Genomic DNA, 19,072 nt, shown 5'->3' with positions numbered 1-19,072 from the left:
GTCTGTTCATGATAACATTTTGGTGTCTGTTTTTGCAGAGTGCTGTAGTGAGCTTACGTAATCACTTAATTAATATAGTCATCAACATGGTAGGTTTTTTCTAACTTTTAAAAAAGTAATCTCCCCCAACATAAAGAACGGAAAATTCTTATTTTATTTTTTCATTTAGCATTTCATTTTCCCCCCAATTACATGTAAAAACAATTTTAATATACATTAAAACAACTTTATTTTAATTTACTTTTTGTGGGTCAGTGAGGATTAAGTGACTTGACCAGGGTCACAGAACATCCATTTTTAAAACTTTGTGTTCCAAATTCTCTCCCTCCCGGGCCCCCGCCCCCCCGCCACCTTGAGAAAGCAAGTCAGTATAAGTTATACATGTGTAGTTATTCAAAACATTTCTATAAAGAATGGAAAATTCAAAGACTCTGGCTTTCTAATTTGCATCTCTTCCATTCTCAAAAATCTGAATCACTGAATCTGTCCATCCTTTTTAGGTATCATCCTGTATCACTTCTCCCTTTTGTAGCTAAATTCCTCGTTAAGATTGTTTATAATTGGGGGCGGCTAGGTGGCGCAGTGGATAAAGCACTGGCCCTGGATTCAGGAGGACCTGAGTTCAAATCCGGCCTCAGATACTTGATACTTACTAGCTGTGTGACCCTGGGCAAGTCACTTAACCCCTATTGCCCCGCCAAAAAAAAAAAAAAAGATTGTTTATAATTGTTAACTCCACTTCCATAGTTCTCTCTTTCCTTAACTTTCTGTAATCTGGCTCCGACCTTATCATTTAACTGAAACTACTCTCTAAAGTTACCGTTGATTTCTTTCTTTTTTTTTTTTTCCCTTTAGTGAGGCAATTGGGGTTAAGTGACTTGCCCGGGGTCATACAGCTAGTGAGTGTTAAGTGTGTCTGAGGTCGGATTTGAACTCAGGTACTCCTGACTCCAGGTCTAGTGCTCTATCCACGGAGCCACCTAGCTGCCCTGTTGATTTCTTAATTATCAAATCTAATGACTTTTTTCTCAATCCTTAGCCTTCCTGATTTGAGCTTTTGACACTCCTCATCTTGTTTTTTTGGTTTTTAGTTTTCAACATTTGTTTTTATAAGATTTCTAGTTCCAATTTTTTCTCCCTTCCTCCCCTCCCCAAGATAGCAAGCAATCTGATATAGGTTATATATGTACAATCACATTCAACATATTTCTGCATTAGTCATGCTGTGAAAGAAGAATCAGAACAAAAGGGAAAAACCTCAAAAAAGAAAAAGGAGAAATAGTATGGTTCAATCTACATCTAGATTCCACAATTCTTTTTTTTCTGGATTTGGAGAGCATTTTCCATCATGGGTCCTTTGGAACTACCTTGGACCATTGTATTGGTGAGAAGAGTAAAGTCTGTCACAGTTGATCAAAACACAATGTTGATACTGTGTACAATGTTCTCCTGCTTCTGCTCATCTCACTCAGCATCAGTTCATGTAAGTCCTTCCAGGTTTTTCTGTAATCCACCTGCTCATCGTTTCTTACAGCACATTAGTATTCCATTACATTCATATACCACAACTTGTTCAGCCATTCCCCAGTTGATGTGCATCCCCTCCATTTCCAATTCCTTGCCACCACAAAAAGAGCAGCTATATTTTTGTACATGTGGGTCCTTTTCGTTTTTTTATGATTTCTTTGGGAAAAAGACCTAATGGTGGTATTGCTGGGTCAAAAGGTATACATGACTTTATAGCCCTTTGGGCATAGTTCCAAATTGCTCTCCAGAATGGTTGAACTAGTTCACAGCTCCACCAACAATGCATTGGTGTTCCAATTTTTCCACAGCTTCTCCAACATTTATTATTTTCCCTTTTTGTCATATTAGCCAATCTGATAGGTTTGAGGTGGTACCTCAAAGTTGTTGTAATTCACATTTCTCTGATCAATAGTGATTTAGAACATTTTTTCATATGACTATAGCTAGATTTGATTTCTTTATCAGAAAACTGCTTGTTCATATCCTTTGACCATTTCTCAATTGAGGAATCACTTGGATTCTTATAAATTTGATTTAATCCCTGATGTATTTTAGAAATGAGGCCTTTATCAGAAATACTGGGTATAAAAATTGTTTCCCAGTTTTCTGCCTCCCTTCTAATGTTGGATGCATTGCTTCTGTTTGTACAAAACACCCTTTTAATTTAATGTAATCAAAATCATCCATTTTGCATTTCATAATATTCTCTATCTCTTGTTTGTTCATAAACTGTTCTCCTTTCCATAAATCTGAGAGGTAGACTATTCCTTCCTCTCCTAATTTACCTATGGTATCACCTTTTATGTCTAAATCATGTTCCTTATTTTAGTATAAGGTATAAGATGTTGGTCTACGCCTAATTTCTGCCATGCTATCTTTCAGTTTTCCCAGATTTTCTGTCAAATACTGAGTTCCTATCCGAGAAGCTGGAGTCTTTGGATTTATCAAACAGTACATTATTAAAGTCATTTATGACCGTGTCTCCTGTGCCTAACCTATTCCATTGATTCCCCACTCTATTTCTTAGCCAGTACCAAATAGTTTTGATGACTGCCGGTTTATAGTAGAGCTTCAGATTTGGTACAGCTAGCCACCTTCCTGTGCATTTTTTTTTCTCAGTAGTTAAGACACTCTTCATCTTGCTATTCTCTTTTCTCTAGGTTTTCACAACATTGCCCTCTTCTGATTCTCCTTCTCAATATTCTTTGCTGAATCTTCATCCCAACCCTGCCCACCAAGTATGGGTGTCTTCCAAGATTCTGGCCTTGGCTCTCTTTTCTTTTCCTTCCATATAATTTAACTTAGTGATTTCACCAGTTATTATCTCTGTTCATATCATTCTGAGATCTCTTTATTCAGCCTTAACTTCTGTTCTGACCTCCAGTATCATCTCCAGCTACCTTTTAAATATCTCAGATGGGATGTCTCATAGACATCGTAAACTCAACATGTCCACAACTGACCTTCTCTTTTCCTTAAAACCTTCCCTTCTTCCTAACTTCCCTCTTATTGTTGAGGATGCCATTATCTTCCTAGTCATCTATTCTCACAACCTCAGTGTTACCCTAGACTTCTCACTATTATTCTCTCTCTCTCTCTCTCTCTCTCTCTCTCACACACACACACACACACACACACACACACACACACACACACACACACACATGCCCCCATTTCATCTGTTTCCAAGTCCTTTTTATTCTGCCTTTACAATATCTCTTATATGAGCCTCCTTCTCTCGTCTGACGCTGAAACCGCCCTTACGCAGGCTTCTATCGCTTCACACCTGAATTGCAATAACCTTTTGTTTGGCTTCCCTTAGACAAGTGTCTTCCCAGTCTACTCAGCTTTTGAAGTGATCTTGCTAAAGTGTGGGTCTGACCATGTCATCTTCCTATTCAGTAAACTCCATTGGCCCCCTATCACCTCTAGAAGAAAATATAAAATCCTCTGTTTGGTTATTCAGGCTCTTCCTACCCTGGCCTCTTTTTTGCTTTTCCAATCTTATACTTTCCTCCATCCATTTATTCTACAATCCGGTGTCATTGGCCTCCTTTTTATTTCTCTCATAATACATTCTGTTTTCCTACTCCATACATATTTACTGGCTGCCCCTCATTCTTGGAATACTCTCCCTCCTCATCTCTGCCTCCTGGCTTTGGCTTCCTTCAGTCTCAGCTAAAATCCCACTTTCTACAGGAAGCCTTTCCAAGCCCTCCTAAAGCTAGTGATTTCTCTCTGAGATTATCTCCAGTTCATCTTGTATGTTGTTTCATGTCTCCCCCATTTGAATGTCAGCTCTTTGAGAGCAGGGGCTGTCTTTTTGTCTTTTTTTTTTTTATCCTTGTTTCTGCCACATAGTAGATGATTAATAAATGCTTGTTGCCTGCTTCCTGTTACATATTGATCAGTCAACAGACACGATGTTTTTAGGCCTACCTACCTTGTGCCTGTTACTGTGTTAGACAGTGGTTATACTAATACAAAGGCAACAATCTCTACTTTCAAGGCAGATTCCAAAGCAGATTACCTATTCTTCTATTAGTAGGCTAAGTTAAAGGCAAATGATTAGGCGCTCCTCCAGCCTACTCGTTGTTTTTCAAAGAATCCAATTTCTTGCCACTCCACCACTTTTTCCCCTTTAATTTATTTTTATTTTTAAGAATTCAGTCTGAAAGTAACCCCTTTTCTGTTTTTGCTTTCTGGTTAGTTTGAACTGAAAAAAATTAGCTGATGAGAAAGTGACATCTAATTTAGTCTCAGACTTGTTCTTTTCTTTTCTCAAGGCAGGTAAGGTGGCATGGTGCTGTATTTGGAGTTAGGAAGACCTGAGTTCAAATCCTAACTTAGACTCATTAACTGTGTGACCATGGACAAGTCACTTTTAACCTCTCTCTCAATCCCTCAACTGTAAAATGGATATGATAGCACCTACTTCCCTGTGTCATTGTGAGACTCAAATGAGATAATATGTGTAAAATGCTTTACGAACTTTAAAGGGCTATATAAGGACCATTACTTTAATGTTTCATTCCCCCATGCTCCCATTTTTGAATTCCTTCAGTATTACTCTTGAGTATCCAGGGCCAAGCAATTAGCTGTGGTGGTTTTAAAATATGGTATATTGTGTGTCCAGAGCTCAGTGGATTCCACTAATTTCATTTTTGTGCATTGGAGAGAAATTTCTGTGGAATTCTTTAAAGAAAAAGGAAAAAAACCCTAAACCATGCCCTTCAGTCCCTCAAGTGACTCTCAAAAACCGTATCTTTTAAAAAAGAGAGTCTTGGTTTCCGTTTCTTCATCTTCCTTTTATAGATTTCCTGAGCCACGTATGCATGCATATATGTATGTATGTATGTATAAAAGGAGGTGGGAGGGTGTAGAATATGAATTTTTAAATAAAATTCTCTCTATTCATTTATTGGATTTAGCTTTGGCCTTAGCTTAAGAAGGAGAAATTATTTTTTCAAACTTTGTACTTTACCTAAACTAGAACTGAAGTCATGTACTTTATAGCTTAATGGATTCATAATGCGTAATTACACAACTTTGGAACCCATTTTGGTAAATGAAGTGGTGACATTTTATGCACAATTAACCCAACTAGAATAATTTTCTTGCTTTTAGCTATAAGTTCTCTGTGTCCTTATTGGTGTATATTGTAGGAGGTCCTGACAAAAGACAGAGCTTCCCATAGCCCTGCAGGGCAGGGGCTTTTTGTTGTTGATTCATCAAGAAAAATAAGGCTTAACCATCCTCCGGAAATGCTTAAGCAATTGAAATGTCCCTGTCTGTGTTCTAAATGCACCAAAATGATACTGATTTAGTAATAGTATGGTTGGAAAAATGAATTTTAAAATTATAGTTCCCTTCTTTTTACCAAAAAATAGCTACCTGTTTATTAGAGTTCTTATGTATCTATTAATTGTACCTATGTTTGTATGTGTACACACATAATTTTGGTTTAATTTTGTTTAACGTACTTTCAGTATTTAATATTAATGTTGCCGTAAGGTTTCAAAGCAGCAGTAGACTGTAGCCTCTTCTGTTTTCAATACAGTATGACATTGATCTTATTTATGGTAGTCTATACTCAGCAAACTGACAAAAATAGACTCTGAATATAGTTTGTGAAACTACAAGCAGAAAATGACTGTGTGCAATTTATGAGTTTCCTTTATATAGATAGTACATATTTTTCTCTTCTTAATGGAAAAAAAACTGCTTAAAATGAAGTAACTTTTATCACCTTTGGCTGAAAGACAGCTTCAGTCACTGCCCTAAAACAGTATGCCCCTACAGTATCCCTCCCACCTGAATTTTAGTATATCTAGTTGATTTGTCTTTGGTTGTTTTCTTTAATTTATGCTCATGATATTTAAAATAAAATAAAGTGGTTTGTTGGGGTTATTGGGAATGGTGGGGAAAAGTCAGTGAAAATTTGAGATTAAAGTAGCAAATTGGGTTAAGGTCAGGGTTGACGCTGGCAGGCTGTATTGTTGAAGATGGTTAGTTTTACACCGTTACTTGGCTGGGTGTAGCCTGTGCAAGGTCCTATACTGCTGAACTTATGAGAAGTGATTTAGAACAAGGAAGTATTCTAAATGACAATATGAAATCAATTTAAAGGGCTTATGATAAAAAATGCTGCCCACTTCCAGACAGAGAACTGATGGACTCAGAAATGCAGATTGAAGCATATTTTTTTCTTTCTTTTTTGGGGGATGGGCAGGGGAATGGGGGAAGGAGGATCACAGCTAATGTGGAAATATATTTTGCATGACTTCATATGTATAATGGGTATCATATTTCTTACCATCTCAATGGATGGTGGATTGAGTAGAGGGAGGGAGAGAATTTGTAACTGAAAACAAAAATAAACTAACCAGATAAATAAATAACTCCAGAAATGTAAATATTTCTGGCTATAAACTTTGAAGTGGAGACATTTCTCTGTGTTTTTATGGAATTTTCTGATGACTTAATGAAGATAATGTCCCTTCTGCCCTTCTAGAGTAGTTGAGGATCTGAGATTGGTATTTCAGTTTTTAAAATGAAAAGAAATCCTTGAGCTTAAAAACATATTTTGGAATAGCTTTACATTTCCTAAAATAATTTTAAGTATTTTGAAAAATACTGGATTTAGATTCAGAATAAATGATAGTCACAGTGTTGCCTCCATTAAATTACTTAATATTTATGCAGATGTTTCAAATATTAAAGCATATTTACATTTCAAGTTACAGCTTAACATTTCTTTCCTTCGTTTTCTTTCAACAGCTAAAAGATGTAGATACCCAGAAAATACTGAAAGTAATGCTTTCCTATGTATGGCCAAAGGATAGACCTGATCTACGAGTTCGTGTTGCCATTTCTCTAGGCTTATTAGCAAGTGCAAAGGTAAGAGATGGACTTGAAGTGGCTTTTCTTGTAACTAAGCAACTCCCTGCTGCATTCTAGCAGTGAGCTTTTGGGCTCAGAGAATCTGAGTTGAGTGAGACCTCAGAAATCATCTAGGCTTCTCTGCAATGTCCATAACTAGGGACCAGCCAGCTGTCAGCAATGGGAAACCCACGATGTAGGTGACACTGAGGATTATGACCATTTACATGACTTGAGTTCTGTCAAAATTATTCCTAGAGCAGTAAGTTCCCTCCCTGGTGGGTAGGCACCTAGGAGCCACATTCAGCCTTCTACAATGCAGTCATAAACTCTGAAAAAGGGCAATAGCCATAATAAAGCCCATGCACATTATTTTCAGGGGCCTTCTCTCAGAGCTTTCTAAACTCGATTTTATTGTTCACTAATTCACAATAGATTAGACAAATTGGGAGGGTGGTTAAGTTTGTTACTAGAGACAATGAGCAGAGGTAGCTGACAGTTTAACACCAAGGGAGGAAATGGAAAACCTCGACTGCAAGAGACATGAATGAATCTAGCACAAACGATACCATATATGCCTGTTGTCTTCTCCATTGGAATGTAAGCTGCTTTTGAGTAGGGATTGTTTCATTCTTTGTACTTGTAGCTTTAAGCCATTACCTGCCACATGTTAGAGGATTAATAAATGCTTGCTGATTGATCGTTTGATTATCAGGTAGGTCACTTCATTACTGATGCCTGTATGATAAATACTGTGATTCATCAGAAGATTATGATTCTCAGTTTGAGGAAGCAGACCAATTATAACACATATCTAACTTGTATAAAAAAAGAAAGTTTTGATTAAAAGATGTAAGCTTCTTTTATCTAGAAAATTAACTTGATGATATAACTAATTTTTCAATGTTATTAGACAAATAAGATATTATTGTGCTTTGGCCTCTGCTGGATAAAAGATTTTCTGTCTTCAAAGTTATTTCTTATTTGCTTCTTCACTAGGGCCACCTATTTTTCCTTGCCGGGACCCATTTTCCCCTCATCCATCTCCCTTTTTAGTACTTAGTGCTTCTGAGCTCTCGTTTAGCCTTCTCTCAGGTTGCCAAGCAACAAACAGATAATCCATGCTGTAGGCTGTTTGTTGAAGTCCAAGGGACAGGAGAATTCTAGCAGTCTGATTTCAATAACTAACAGTGTAATATTTTGAACCCTTGTAATAACATTACAGTTAGCACCATACTTGCAGCAGTTCTGTATCTTATATACAAGTTATATAAAGTTAATTTTTAGCTTCCAGGTAAATTATGAGTGGCAATTTAACCTTTAGCATTTTAGTGACTGGTGAGCAAAAGGTAAATTTATCTTTATTCTTTTCTAGACTTCATGTAGAGCAAAGGGGAACAGATTAGAAGATGGACGAAGTTGTTCACAAGGAGGAGTTTTAACTAATGATATTTGCAGGAGGATTTCTTTTTAAGGAATAAGTTCTGATCCTTCAAAATGTAGATTCCTTTGCTCTTCAGAGAAAACGACTGTTTTGGTCAGAATGATTGAGAGTAAAATCTTATTGAGGTAGAGACCTTAGATATAAACTAACTTTCTAGGTGGCTAAAATATTTATAGGTTGAGTTCCTACAGAATGGAAACCTGTATCATTTCCTCAAACAGATAGATGTAGGAAAGGGAAACATTCAGACGGTATGCTTAATTCTTTTTGAAATAGGGAGAAAAAAGGGAAATGTCATGGACTGTGCCTACCAGTGTTAGCAGTGCCACGGAGAAAGATTACTATTGCCATTTATTAACTCTCAGGCATTCCACTGACCGTAGAGTGTTTGGGGGAGTATAGAACACATGTGAAGTGTGCTTTCCCTAGAGCTTTTGCTTGGATCTTTGTATTTAATACCTATGTTTCAACATTGAGGGTCATTATTCCAGCCCTTATTGCTAGTGTTATAATTTTGGGCAGCACTGGCAGTATATGGTTGATGTGTAGTAATAATAATATCGCGTTTATATATAGCATTTTAAGATTTATGAAGTATTTCCTCAATAGCCCAGTGAAGTAGATGAGGCAAATTGAAACCTAGAGAAGTTAGATTTACCCAGAGTCTCCCAGCTGATGCTAGCTAATTAGCATTTATATAGGACTTTTGGGTATACAAAATACTTTACATATGTTATCTCATTTGATCCTTACTAAACCCCTGGGGGTTAGGTACTTGTTATTTCCCCATTTTACAGATGAGGAAACTGAGACAGAAATTAAATGACTTGCCCAGGGTCACCTAGCTGGAAAGTATCTGCGGTCAAATTTGAACTCAGTTCTTCCTGACTCCAGATCCAGTGCTTTATTTTCCTTGCCACCAGATGCCTCTAGTAAGTACCTGACTGGTGGTGCTAACCCGGGTCTTTAGACTGCAAACCCAGTGTTCTTGTACTATACTATGTCCTCTCTTTCCAGTCAATCTAGTACCGTGACTTGGTGCTTTCACACATCATAACAGTTTCAGGCTGAAGTGGACCCCTCTTTATTTACTATGTGGAATGTCAGTTATCTTGTGCTTTCAAGCCCAGTTATTGGCATGTTGCTTGAACTGTTGAACTTGAGAGAATTTTGTACATTGTAAAAAGCTTGTTAGTAGTTTGGCTGGCAAATATCAATCAGTTGATGAATGAGCCGGGCACTGTGCTAAGCATTGGGGATCTGTTACTGCATATTTTCTGCATTAGGTTATATTGGAGATTTGGTGTTTTTTTTTGTTTTTGTTTTTGTTTTTTTTTAATGCAACTACCATCTTAATTTGTATTGTACTTTATTTCTCCAAGTACATTTTAAGTTCAAGTTAAATCTTAAGTAAATTTTTTCCAGCAGGAATGAATCTTGGAAAGGAGATTTTATTTAAAAAAAAACGAAAACAAACCTTCATCACATTTAAAAAATAATCCTTTAACTAAGCAAAAGAAAGGTAGTTCCTAGCCACACTCCAGGGCATCTATCACATTTTCAGAATGAAGTCATTAATTCTTACTCCAGATTAATTCTTTCAGCTCAATCATACCCCCTCATTCCCCCTCTACTCACACCTTGGAGGAATGGACTAATTCAAGAAGCAATAATATGAGTAATGGTCTGAGAAGAATGACTTCTATAGTGTAAATTGAAAGGTAAATGATGAAGGTGCTGCTTAACATTTATGAGACACTTTTTAATTGAATCCATCCAATATGATTTGTCTGAAAACTATCACAGAAGTATACTTATTAAGTTGTCATTTCAACTTTGAGTACTAGAGTCTGGAAAAAAAATTAATTTGCTAGGTCACTTCTGCTGGTGATATCATTTTTTCAGTTTGATAAATACTTGATATTCTACTGTTACCACCATTTTACAAATGAGGAAACTGAGGCTGAATGGGTTAAAATGACTTGCCCAAGGATACACACATGGTTCAGTTTAAGTCTCTCTCTGTCTCTGTCTCTGTCTCTGTCTCTCTCTCTCTTTTTTGCCAGGCAATGAGGGTTAAGTGACTTGCCCAGGGTCACACAGCTAGTAAGTGCCAAGTGTTTGAGGTCGAATTTGAACTCAGATCCTCCTGAATCCAGGGCTGGTGCTTTATCCACTGCGCCACCTAGCTGCCCCCTAGTTTAAATCTCTCTGACTCCAAATCTAATGCTGTGTACATATACTAAGCCGTACTAAGGTATGTGAATGACTTATCTAGGTGTTTGAAATTATAAAATGAAAGGGTTAGGTTAGATTTTAAAAGTTCATTCCAGCTCTGAATACAATGATTTTGGGAAACAGAGAGGAAAGCGATACATATATTGAGGAGTGGCATAGTGTTACCAACTAATAGCCACACTGTTATTAGTGGCAGATTAACAGGTAATTTTTTATATCTTCATATATTTGAACTCTGCCCAAGCTTCACACTTGGCAATTACAATCATGTTATCTTTTGCTTACTCTTTTGCCTTGTTCTCTTTTGATTTTGGGATTTCGTTGGTGCTCATCTCATATACTTGAGTTGTTTTCAATGCCATTGTGCATATTTTTTAATCAGATAGTTTTTATTGTTGTTGTTCTTTCTTTTTTACTATTTAATTTTTTTTCTAATTATATGTAAAAACTCATTTTAAAAAAGTTGAGTTCCAAATTCTCTCCTTCCTTCTCTCCTTTTCCCCCTCCTTGAGAAGGCAGGCAGTTTGACATAGTTTATACGTGTTCAGTCATGCAAAACACATTTCTAAATTAGTCATATTGTGAAAGAAAACACAGACCAAAAAAACCCCTCAAAAAAAAAGTTAAAAAAAGTATGCTTTGATCTGTATTCAGACTCCACCAGTTCTTTCTCTGGAGGTGCATAGCATTTTTTCATCATGAATCCTTTAGAATTGTCTTAGATCGCTGCATTGCTGAGAATAGCTAAGTTGTTCACAGGGGGATCATATTTTTTAATTGTCTGATTGATGTATTTCCTTTTAATTTTTTTAATATGAGGATTATTAAACTCAAGGGAAATGACATATAATATACTTGATTTTTTTAAAGGTGCCATTCCTTTTTTTTTTAAAAACTTGCAAGCAAAAAATAAAATGCTGAAGTCCCATGGCATTAGAGATTAATTTGAAGTGAAAACAAAACATCTTTCAATTAGTGGTTTAAGTTTAAAGAAAAGTATGATTTATAGAAATCTGATCTGAACTCAACTTTTCTGTAATGTAAACTGAGGCAGGCTTGCTTATGTGCTCTGGTTTTCATTAACTCGAGGTCTCATTCATCCTTGTTCCTCTAACTGTGCTGGTAATGCCAGTCTGCTTGATTTTTATTTGAGTCTACCTACCCTTTCCTCGTTAACTACGATCTCAGTGCATTGCTTTCAAAGTTGTATTGTGTTGATTTGAAAAATGTAGTGAAATGTACCTTTTTTTGAGAAAGGAATGTATTGTCTTTGTTCTAGTTCCCAAAGCCATTAATTGGGAAAACTGATTTGTATCCTGGATTGTTTTTAACTCATATAGCCTCATTAGTCTAGGAGCCTTGTTAACCTTTGGTCAGACAAATTGTAGGATATAATGTGATAAGACTGCATTGATAGAAGAATGTTAATAAAAAGCTGCTTCACTTGTCAAATAACTCAACTGCTGGTGGTGTTGGGTGGTTCATTAAACATAGACAAAAGTGGAAGAGACCTTTTAAATTGTTCCATTCCTGGAACTTTCATCTCATGACTTAGTACATTGAAGACTATGTCAGTCAGTTGTTTTTCTGTGTTTAATTTGTTTCCATTTCTATGTAGTTGAGCTGTGAAATAAGATGAAACAGGCTTGTTATGTGAATATCATAGTAGCTAGCTTTCAACCGGCCTCAGCCCCAGTTTAAATCAAGCTTACTTGATTATGCAACACATTTCCACATTTCCAGCTTCTATTTCTTTGTCTTGCTAGGTTCATAAGTTTCCTGATCACATTCATAGTTCAAATCGAAATTGAACAAATTCCTTGTAAATTTTATCTATCTTTAATATAGAGTCTTCTGTTCATTAATTATTTGTGCCAACTATTTGGATCTGTTGGTTAAATGTTCCCCAAACTGTGATTTGAAAATGTTATGATCAAATGAGTTGATATTTGCAAAGCTCTTTGCACAGTGCCCAACACATAGTAAGCGCTCAATAAATGCTTGTTCCTTTCCTTAGTTCCCTTTCCATATGTCCTAAGTACTCAATTATACAGATCTTTCTGCAAAGACTGCTCCTTTTTTAAAAAATTTCTCTTTCCCATTTCCTCAAAAGGAAGAAATTTATACATTTATTTCGAAACCAGAAGGATAATTTCATATGAGACATAAAAATAGCTGTATGTACTGAGTTAATTTCCAAAATTTTTAGGAGGAGAAAAGGAAGGTTTGTGTTGATGGAATTGGGATTCAGTAGGGTTTATCTTTGTTAACAGGGGTCATTATTATTATTACTATTTATTATTATTATTTTGGGTGGGGCAGTGACTTGCCCAGGGTCACACAGCTAGTAAGTGTCAAGTGTCTGGGGCCAAATTTGAAATCAGGTCCTCTGGAATCCAGGGTCTGTGCTTTATCCACTGTACCACCTAGCTACCCTTTGGTCATTATTTTAATGAAATTTTCCCAAGGTTCCACTCATCCCTCTATGTTAAGAGAATTGCCCAAATACTTGATTCCCTTCTTTCTTCTCTCCATCCACTAGTTTACATCAAACCTTCCTTTAGTGTTTCTTCTGCCTAATTTTCCACCATCACCTTCTTATGCTGATGAGAGCATGAGAGGTTGTTAAAAAGAAGAACAAAGGATTTTCTTCTACTTGTCCAGAAGTGTTTAGATTAAAACTAGGCAATTCTTTTCCAGCAGTACAAGCTAGAGAGCCATTAGATATGGCAGGCTACCATGGAAGAGATTAATTATTGTGAGTACTTGAAATGATAAAGAATTTCAGTTGGAAGGAATGTCGGAGGTCATCTAGTCTGACTTCTACCTGACCCATGAATCCTTCCTACAACATCCCTGACAACTCATCATCCTCTCTGCCTGAAAACTTCTAGCGTCTGGGAATTGAAGCAGCCTATTCCAATTTTTTAGACAGCTCTGATCATTAAGAAGTTTGAAAATTTGCTTCCTTGTAGCTTCCACACATTGTTCTTTGTTTTGCTTTCCAGGGTTGAGTAGAATGATTCTGATCCCTCTTCCACATGACAACCCTTCAAATACTTGCAGACAGAAATGATGTTTTAAGTCTTCTCTTTAGGCTCAACAACTCTAGTTCCCCCAAGAAACTGTTACATGCCATGACTTCCAGTCCCCCATGCCATCCTGATGACCTTCCTTTGACAAGCTGGAGCACATCCAGTATTCTTTCTAAAATGTGTTCCTAGCTGAATACAGTACTGTGGATGTGGTGTGACTACAGTATAGCATAGACATTATCATTTGCCTTGTTCTGGGCACTATGCTTCTTTTAATAAATGTAGTCTGGAATTATATTAGGTTTCTTCGGTTGCAACATCGTGCTATTTATTCATTTTGAGTCCACCAAACACCGTGCTGCTGCGCCCCCCCCCCCCCCAGTATCTTTTTTCTTTTTTTTCTTTTTTTTTTTTGTGTGAGGCAATTGGTGTTAAGTGACTTGCCTAGGGTCACACAGCTAGTAAGTGTTAAGTGTCTGAGGCTGGATTTGAACTCAGGTCCTCCTGACTCCAGGGCTGGTGCTCTATCCACTGTACCATCTAGCTGCCCCTCAGTATCGTTTTTGTGTATCCCCATCTGAATCCAAGTTCAGAACTCTTACATGTACCTCTCTTCTCTTTCATCCTAATAGATTTGATCAGCATTTCAACCTATTGGTCCCTTTTCTAACAGTGAATATATTAGCTATTGCTTCTAGATTTGTGTCACTTACAAAGATAATAAACATGTTATTTATGCCTTATAGCTAGATCATTGTTAAAGTTGTTGAACAGAGTAGGGCCAGAAACAGATCCTTGTGACAGCATTTATCACCACTCTTTGGGCCTCCTTATTTACCCATTTCACACCCACCTAATTGTGTCTCTCTCAGTATGCCACTCAACAAACATTTAGTACATGCATATATGTAACATAATGTGTTAAGTGCTAGGGATATAAGAACACAAATGCCTTTGTTCTTATTGAGCATACATCTTCTGCACAGGGCAGGGCTAATATCAGAGACTGGCAAATGCCTTGAAATCCCAGTGTACTGTATTTAGGTCATTTCCCTAATTTACCAATTTAGCAACATAATAGCCAACATTTTTTATATAACGTTTTAAAGTTGGTAAAGTGCTTTGCATCTATTATCTCATTGGAACTTCACCACAGCCCTGTGCAATAGATGGTATTATTATCCCTATTTTACAGATGAGGAAATTGAAGGCTGAGAGAAATTAACTGACTTGCCCAGTATTTCACAGGTAATAAGTGTCTGAGGCAGCATTTGAACTCAGATCTTTTGACTATCCACCTGGCTGCCTGTTTATTGTTTTAAAAGGAAATTTGGTTGGTGTGTCTTTAATTTCTCTTATCGAATACATTATCTTTTTTTTCACATTGTCTTCTAGTTATCACTGCTTCCCTTTATAAGTGCTCATGAACTGTCCACTTAATAATCAATTTACATCTATTTCCAAGAATCAACATCTATCTATCATCTATCAATCATCTATTTATCATTTATCATCTATCTATCTATCTATCTATCTATCTATCTATCTATCTATCTATCTATCTATCTAGTTTGATAATTTGTAGAATCTATGCTTTTTCCCTTTCTGAAAATCCTATGATGTCTCAGAGATCATTGACAATATTTTTACAGCCTCGCAGTAGTATATAGGATGTATTAGAAAGGACAGAGAGAGACCTAAGGTAATGACATGTATTAGGAGACAAGTAATTCTGTGGGTATGGAGAGACAAGAGAGATGTAAGTCACGCTAAGGATTATTTTCCATAGGAGTCACCTGGAAAAATTGCTCTACTTTATGACTTCACTGTATAAGACTAGATGTTCTTTGGCTTTTTACAAAATAAATCATAACATGTTTGTATGTGTGTATATGTCTACATATATGTAGAACATTTCAGTGATTGAAATATTTTATTCCCCAAATAGATTCGAATCCTCTTGAGCCTTTCCAGGCTTCAGCACTTCAAGGTTCCCTGAAGAGATTGGTGTCTAGGTCCCCCATTCATGCATGCAGTTTGTATACTTTTTTGGGGGGGGGATGAGGCAATTGGGGGTAAGTGACTTGCCCAGGGTCACACAGCTAGTAAGTGTTAAGTGTCTGAGGCTGGATTTGAACTCAGGTAATCCTGAATCCAGGGCCGGTGCTTTATCCACTGCGCCACCTAGCCGCCCCCCTGCATACTTTTTTAAAAGCACTTTTTAATTCAATATTTTGTTTTCCCCCAGTTCCATATAAAAACAATTTTTAACATTCATTTAAAAAATTTTTAAGTTCCAAATTCTTTTTCCCTTCCCTTTCCCCTCATTCAGAAGGCAAGCTATTTCATATAGGCTTTACATGTACAGTCATGCAAAACATTTCCATATTAGTCATGTTGTGAAAGAAAAAACAGCCCAAAACACCCCCCCAAGAAAAATAAAGGTTTTTTTTTTTTTAAAGTTTGCTTAAATTTGCATCCAGACTCCATTAGTTCTTTTTTTTTTTTTTTTTTTTTTGCAGAGGCAATTGGGGTTAAGTGACTTGCCCAGGGTCACACAGCCAGTAAAGTGTCAAGTGTCTGAGGTCGGATTTGAACTCAGGTCCTCCTGACTCCAGGGCCGGTGCTCTATCCACTGTGCCACCTAGCTGCCCCTCCATTAGTTCTTTCTTTGGAGGTGGATGGCATTTTTTTTTAATCATAAATCCTATGGGATTGCATTGGATCTTTGTATTGTTGGGAAAACAGCTAAGTCATTCACAGTTGACCATCATACAGTATTGCTGTTACTATGTACTGTGTTCTCCTTCTTCTGCTCACTTCTCTCTGCATCAGTTCATTTGTCTTTCCAGATTTTTCTGAAAGAATCCTGCTTGTCATTTCTTATAGTCCATTAGTCTTCCATCACAATCATATACCATGACTTCTCCAGTCATTCCCTAATTGATTGGCTTCTCCCCAATTTCCAATTCTTTGATGCCACAGGAGCTGCTAGAAATGCTTTTGTACATATAGGTCCTTTTCCTTTGGTTTTTTTTTTTTTAATCTCTTTGAGATACAAACCTAGTTGTGGTATTGCTCGGTCAATACATGGTTTTATAGCCCTTTGGGCATAATTCCAAATTGTTCTCCAAAATGGTTGGATAAGTTCACAACTCCACCAACAGTGCATTAGTGTCCCAATTTTCCCACATCTCCTTCAATATTTGTCATTTTCCTTTTCTAACATATTATTTCATATTAGCCAATCTGATTGGTGTCAGGTGGTACCTCAAAGTTTGTTTTTTTTTTGTTTTGCGGGGCAATGGGGGTTAAGTGACTTGCCCAGGGTCACACAGCTAGTAAGTGTCAAGTGTCTGAGGCCGGATTTGAACTCAGGTACTCCTGAATCCAGGGCCGGTGCTTAATCTACTGCGCCACCTAGCCGCCCCCTACCTCAAAGTTTTAATTTGCCTTTCTCTAATCAGTAATGATTTAGAATTTTTTTTAATGACTATAGATAGTTTTGATTTCTTCTTCTGAAACTACTTGTTCATATCTTTTGCCCACTTATCAGTTGAAGAATGACATGTATGCTTATAAATTCGACTCAGTTGTCTATGTAGTTGAGAGATATGGCCTTTATCAGAGAAACTTGCTATAAAAATAATTTTCACAGTTATGATTACTGTATATTTCCCTCAATCCTATTTTCCCCCCTTTTTATCCTTTTCTCTCTCTCTGTCTCTTTCTGTCTCTCTCTATCCTTCTCTTCCTCCTTCTCCTCCTCCACGCCCCCCTCTCTGTCTCTGTCTCTGTCTCTCTCTCTCTCTATCTCTATCTCGTGCCTCCTCAAAAGTGTTTTGCTTCTGACCACCTCTTCTCCCAATCCACCCTCCCTTTTATTAATTCAACCCCTACCCCACACCCTTTCTTTAATCATCCCCTTTCCCTCCTACTTTCCTGTAGGGTAAGAGATTTCTATACCCAACTGAGTTATGTATGTTATTCCCTTTTTGAACCAATTCCAGTGAGAGTAAGTTTCAAGCATTCTTTTGTGTCTCCTTTATTTGATATAATTTACCCCATTCTACCTTTTCCTTCCCCCTTCTCCTAGTGCATCCCTCTTTCTCATCCCTTAATTTTTTTGTATATCATCCCAAGATAGTCACCTCTCACCTTTGCCTTCTGTCTATGTATACTGCTTCTAATTTCCCTAATAATAATAAAGTTCTTAGGACTTACAGGTATCATCTTCCCATATAGGAAGTTTAACCTTATTGAATCTTTTATGATTTCTCTTTTCTGTTTATCTTTTTATGCTTCTCTTGAGTCTTGTATTTCAAAGTCAGATTTTCGATTCAGTGCTGGTATTTTCATCAGGAATGCTTGAAAATCCTCAATTTCTTTTTTTTTTTTAATTAATAAAGTATTTTATTTTTTTTCCGTTACATGTAAAGATAGTTCTCAACCTTTGTTTATATAAGCTTTACAATTTCAGATTTTTCTCCCTCCCCTCCCTCCCCCCTCCCCTAGACAGCAGGTAATCTGATATAGGTTATATAGATATAGATATATACACACATAATAACATTAATTCTATTTCTGCATTAGTCATGTTATAAGAGAAAAAAATCAGCAATGATGGAAAACCTCAAAATAGAAAAAAAACAACAGCATCAAAAACAAAAGAAATAGTATGGTTCAATCAGCATCTATACTCCACAGTTCTTTTCTTTTTTTTTTTCCCCTGGATTTGGAGATCCTCTTCCATCACGAGTTCCCTGGAACTCTTCTGTGCCATTGCATTGGTGAGAAGAATATAGTCCATCACAGTAGATCAACACTCAATGTTGATGTTACTGTGTACAATGTTCTTCTAGTTCTGCTCATCTCACTCATCATCAGCCCACACAAGACCCTCCAGGTTTCTCTGAACTCCTCCTGCTCATCGTTTCTTATAGCACAATAGTATTCCATTGTATTCATATACCACAACTTGTCCAGCCATTCCCCAATTGATGGGCACCCCCTCAACTTCCAATTCTTTGCCACCACATAAAGAGCAGCTATAAATATTTTTGTACATGTGGGTCCCTTTCCCCCTTCCATGATCTCTTTGGGAAAAAGACCCAAAAGTGCTATTGCTGGGTCAAAGGGTATGCACAGCTTTATCACCCTTTGGGCATAATTCCAAACTGTTCTTCAGAATGGTTGGATCAGTTCACAGCTCTACCAACAATGGATTAGTGTTCCAATTTTCCCACAGCCTCTCCAACATTTATTATCTTCTTTTTTTGTCATTTTAGCCAATCTGATAGGTGTCAGGTGGTACCTCAGAGTTGTTTTAATTTTCATCTCTCTAATCATTAGAGATTTAGAGCATTTTTTCATATGGGAATAGATAGCTTTGGTTTCTTCATCAGAAAACTGCCTGTTTGTATCCTTTGACCATTTCTCAATTGGG

At 36.9% G+C, this 19,072-nt stretch overlaps 1 protein-coding gene across 1 annotated transcript in view; it reads left to right on the top strand.

The window, feature by feature from the left end:
* Nucleotides 1-19,072, top strand: part of ABCB7 (ATP binding cassette subfamily B member 7) — a 74,544-nt gene that overhangs the window by 15,786 nt on the left and 39,686 nt on the right. The window contains exon 4 of the mRNA XM_043974676.1: nt 6,808-6,927. Coding sequence (XP_043830611.1) covers nt 6,808-6,927 — 120 coding nt within the window. The remainder of the gene's footprint in view (nt 1-6,807; nt 6,928-19,072) is intronic.

This window comes from Dromiciops gliroides, chromosome X (assembly GCF_019393635.1).
Source record: "Dromiciops gliroides isolate mDroGli1 chromosome X, mDroGli1.pri, whole genome shotgun sequence".
Classification (NCBI taxonomy): Eukaryota; Metazoa; Chordata; class Mammalia; order Microbiotheria; family Microbiotheriidae; genus Dromiciops; species Dromiciops gliroides.
The sequence above is the reverse complement of the archived record's forward strand: the minus strand, read 5'-3'. Positions and strand labels throughout refer to the sequence as shown.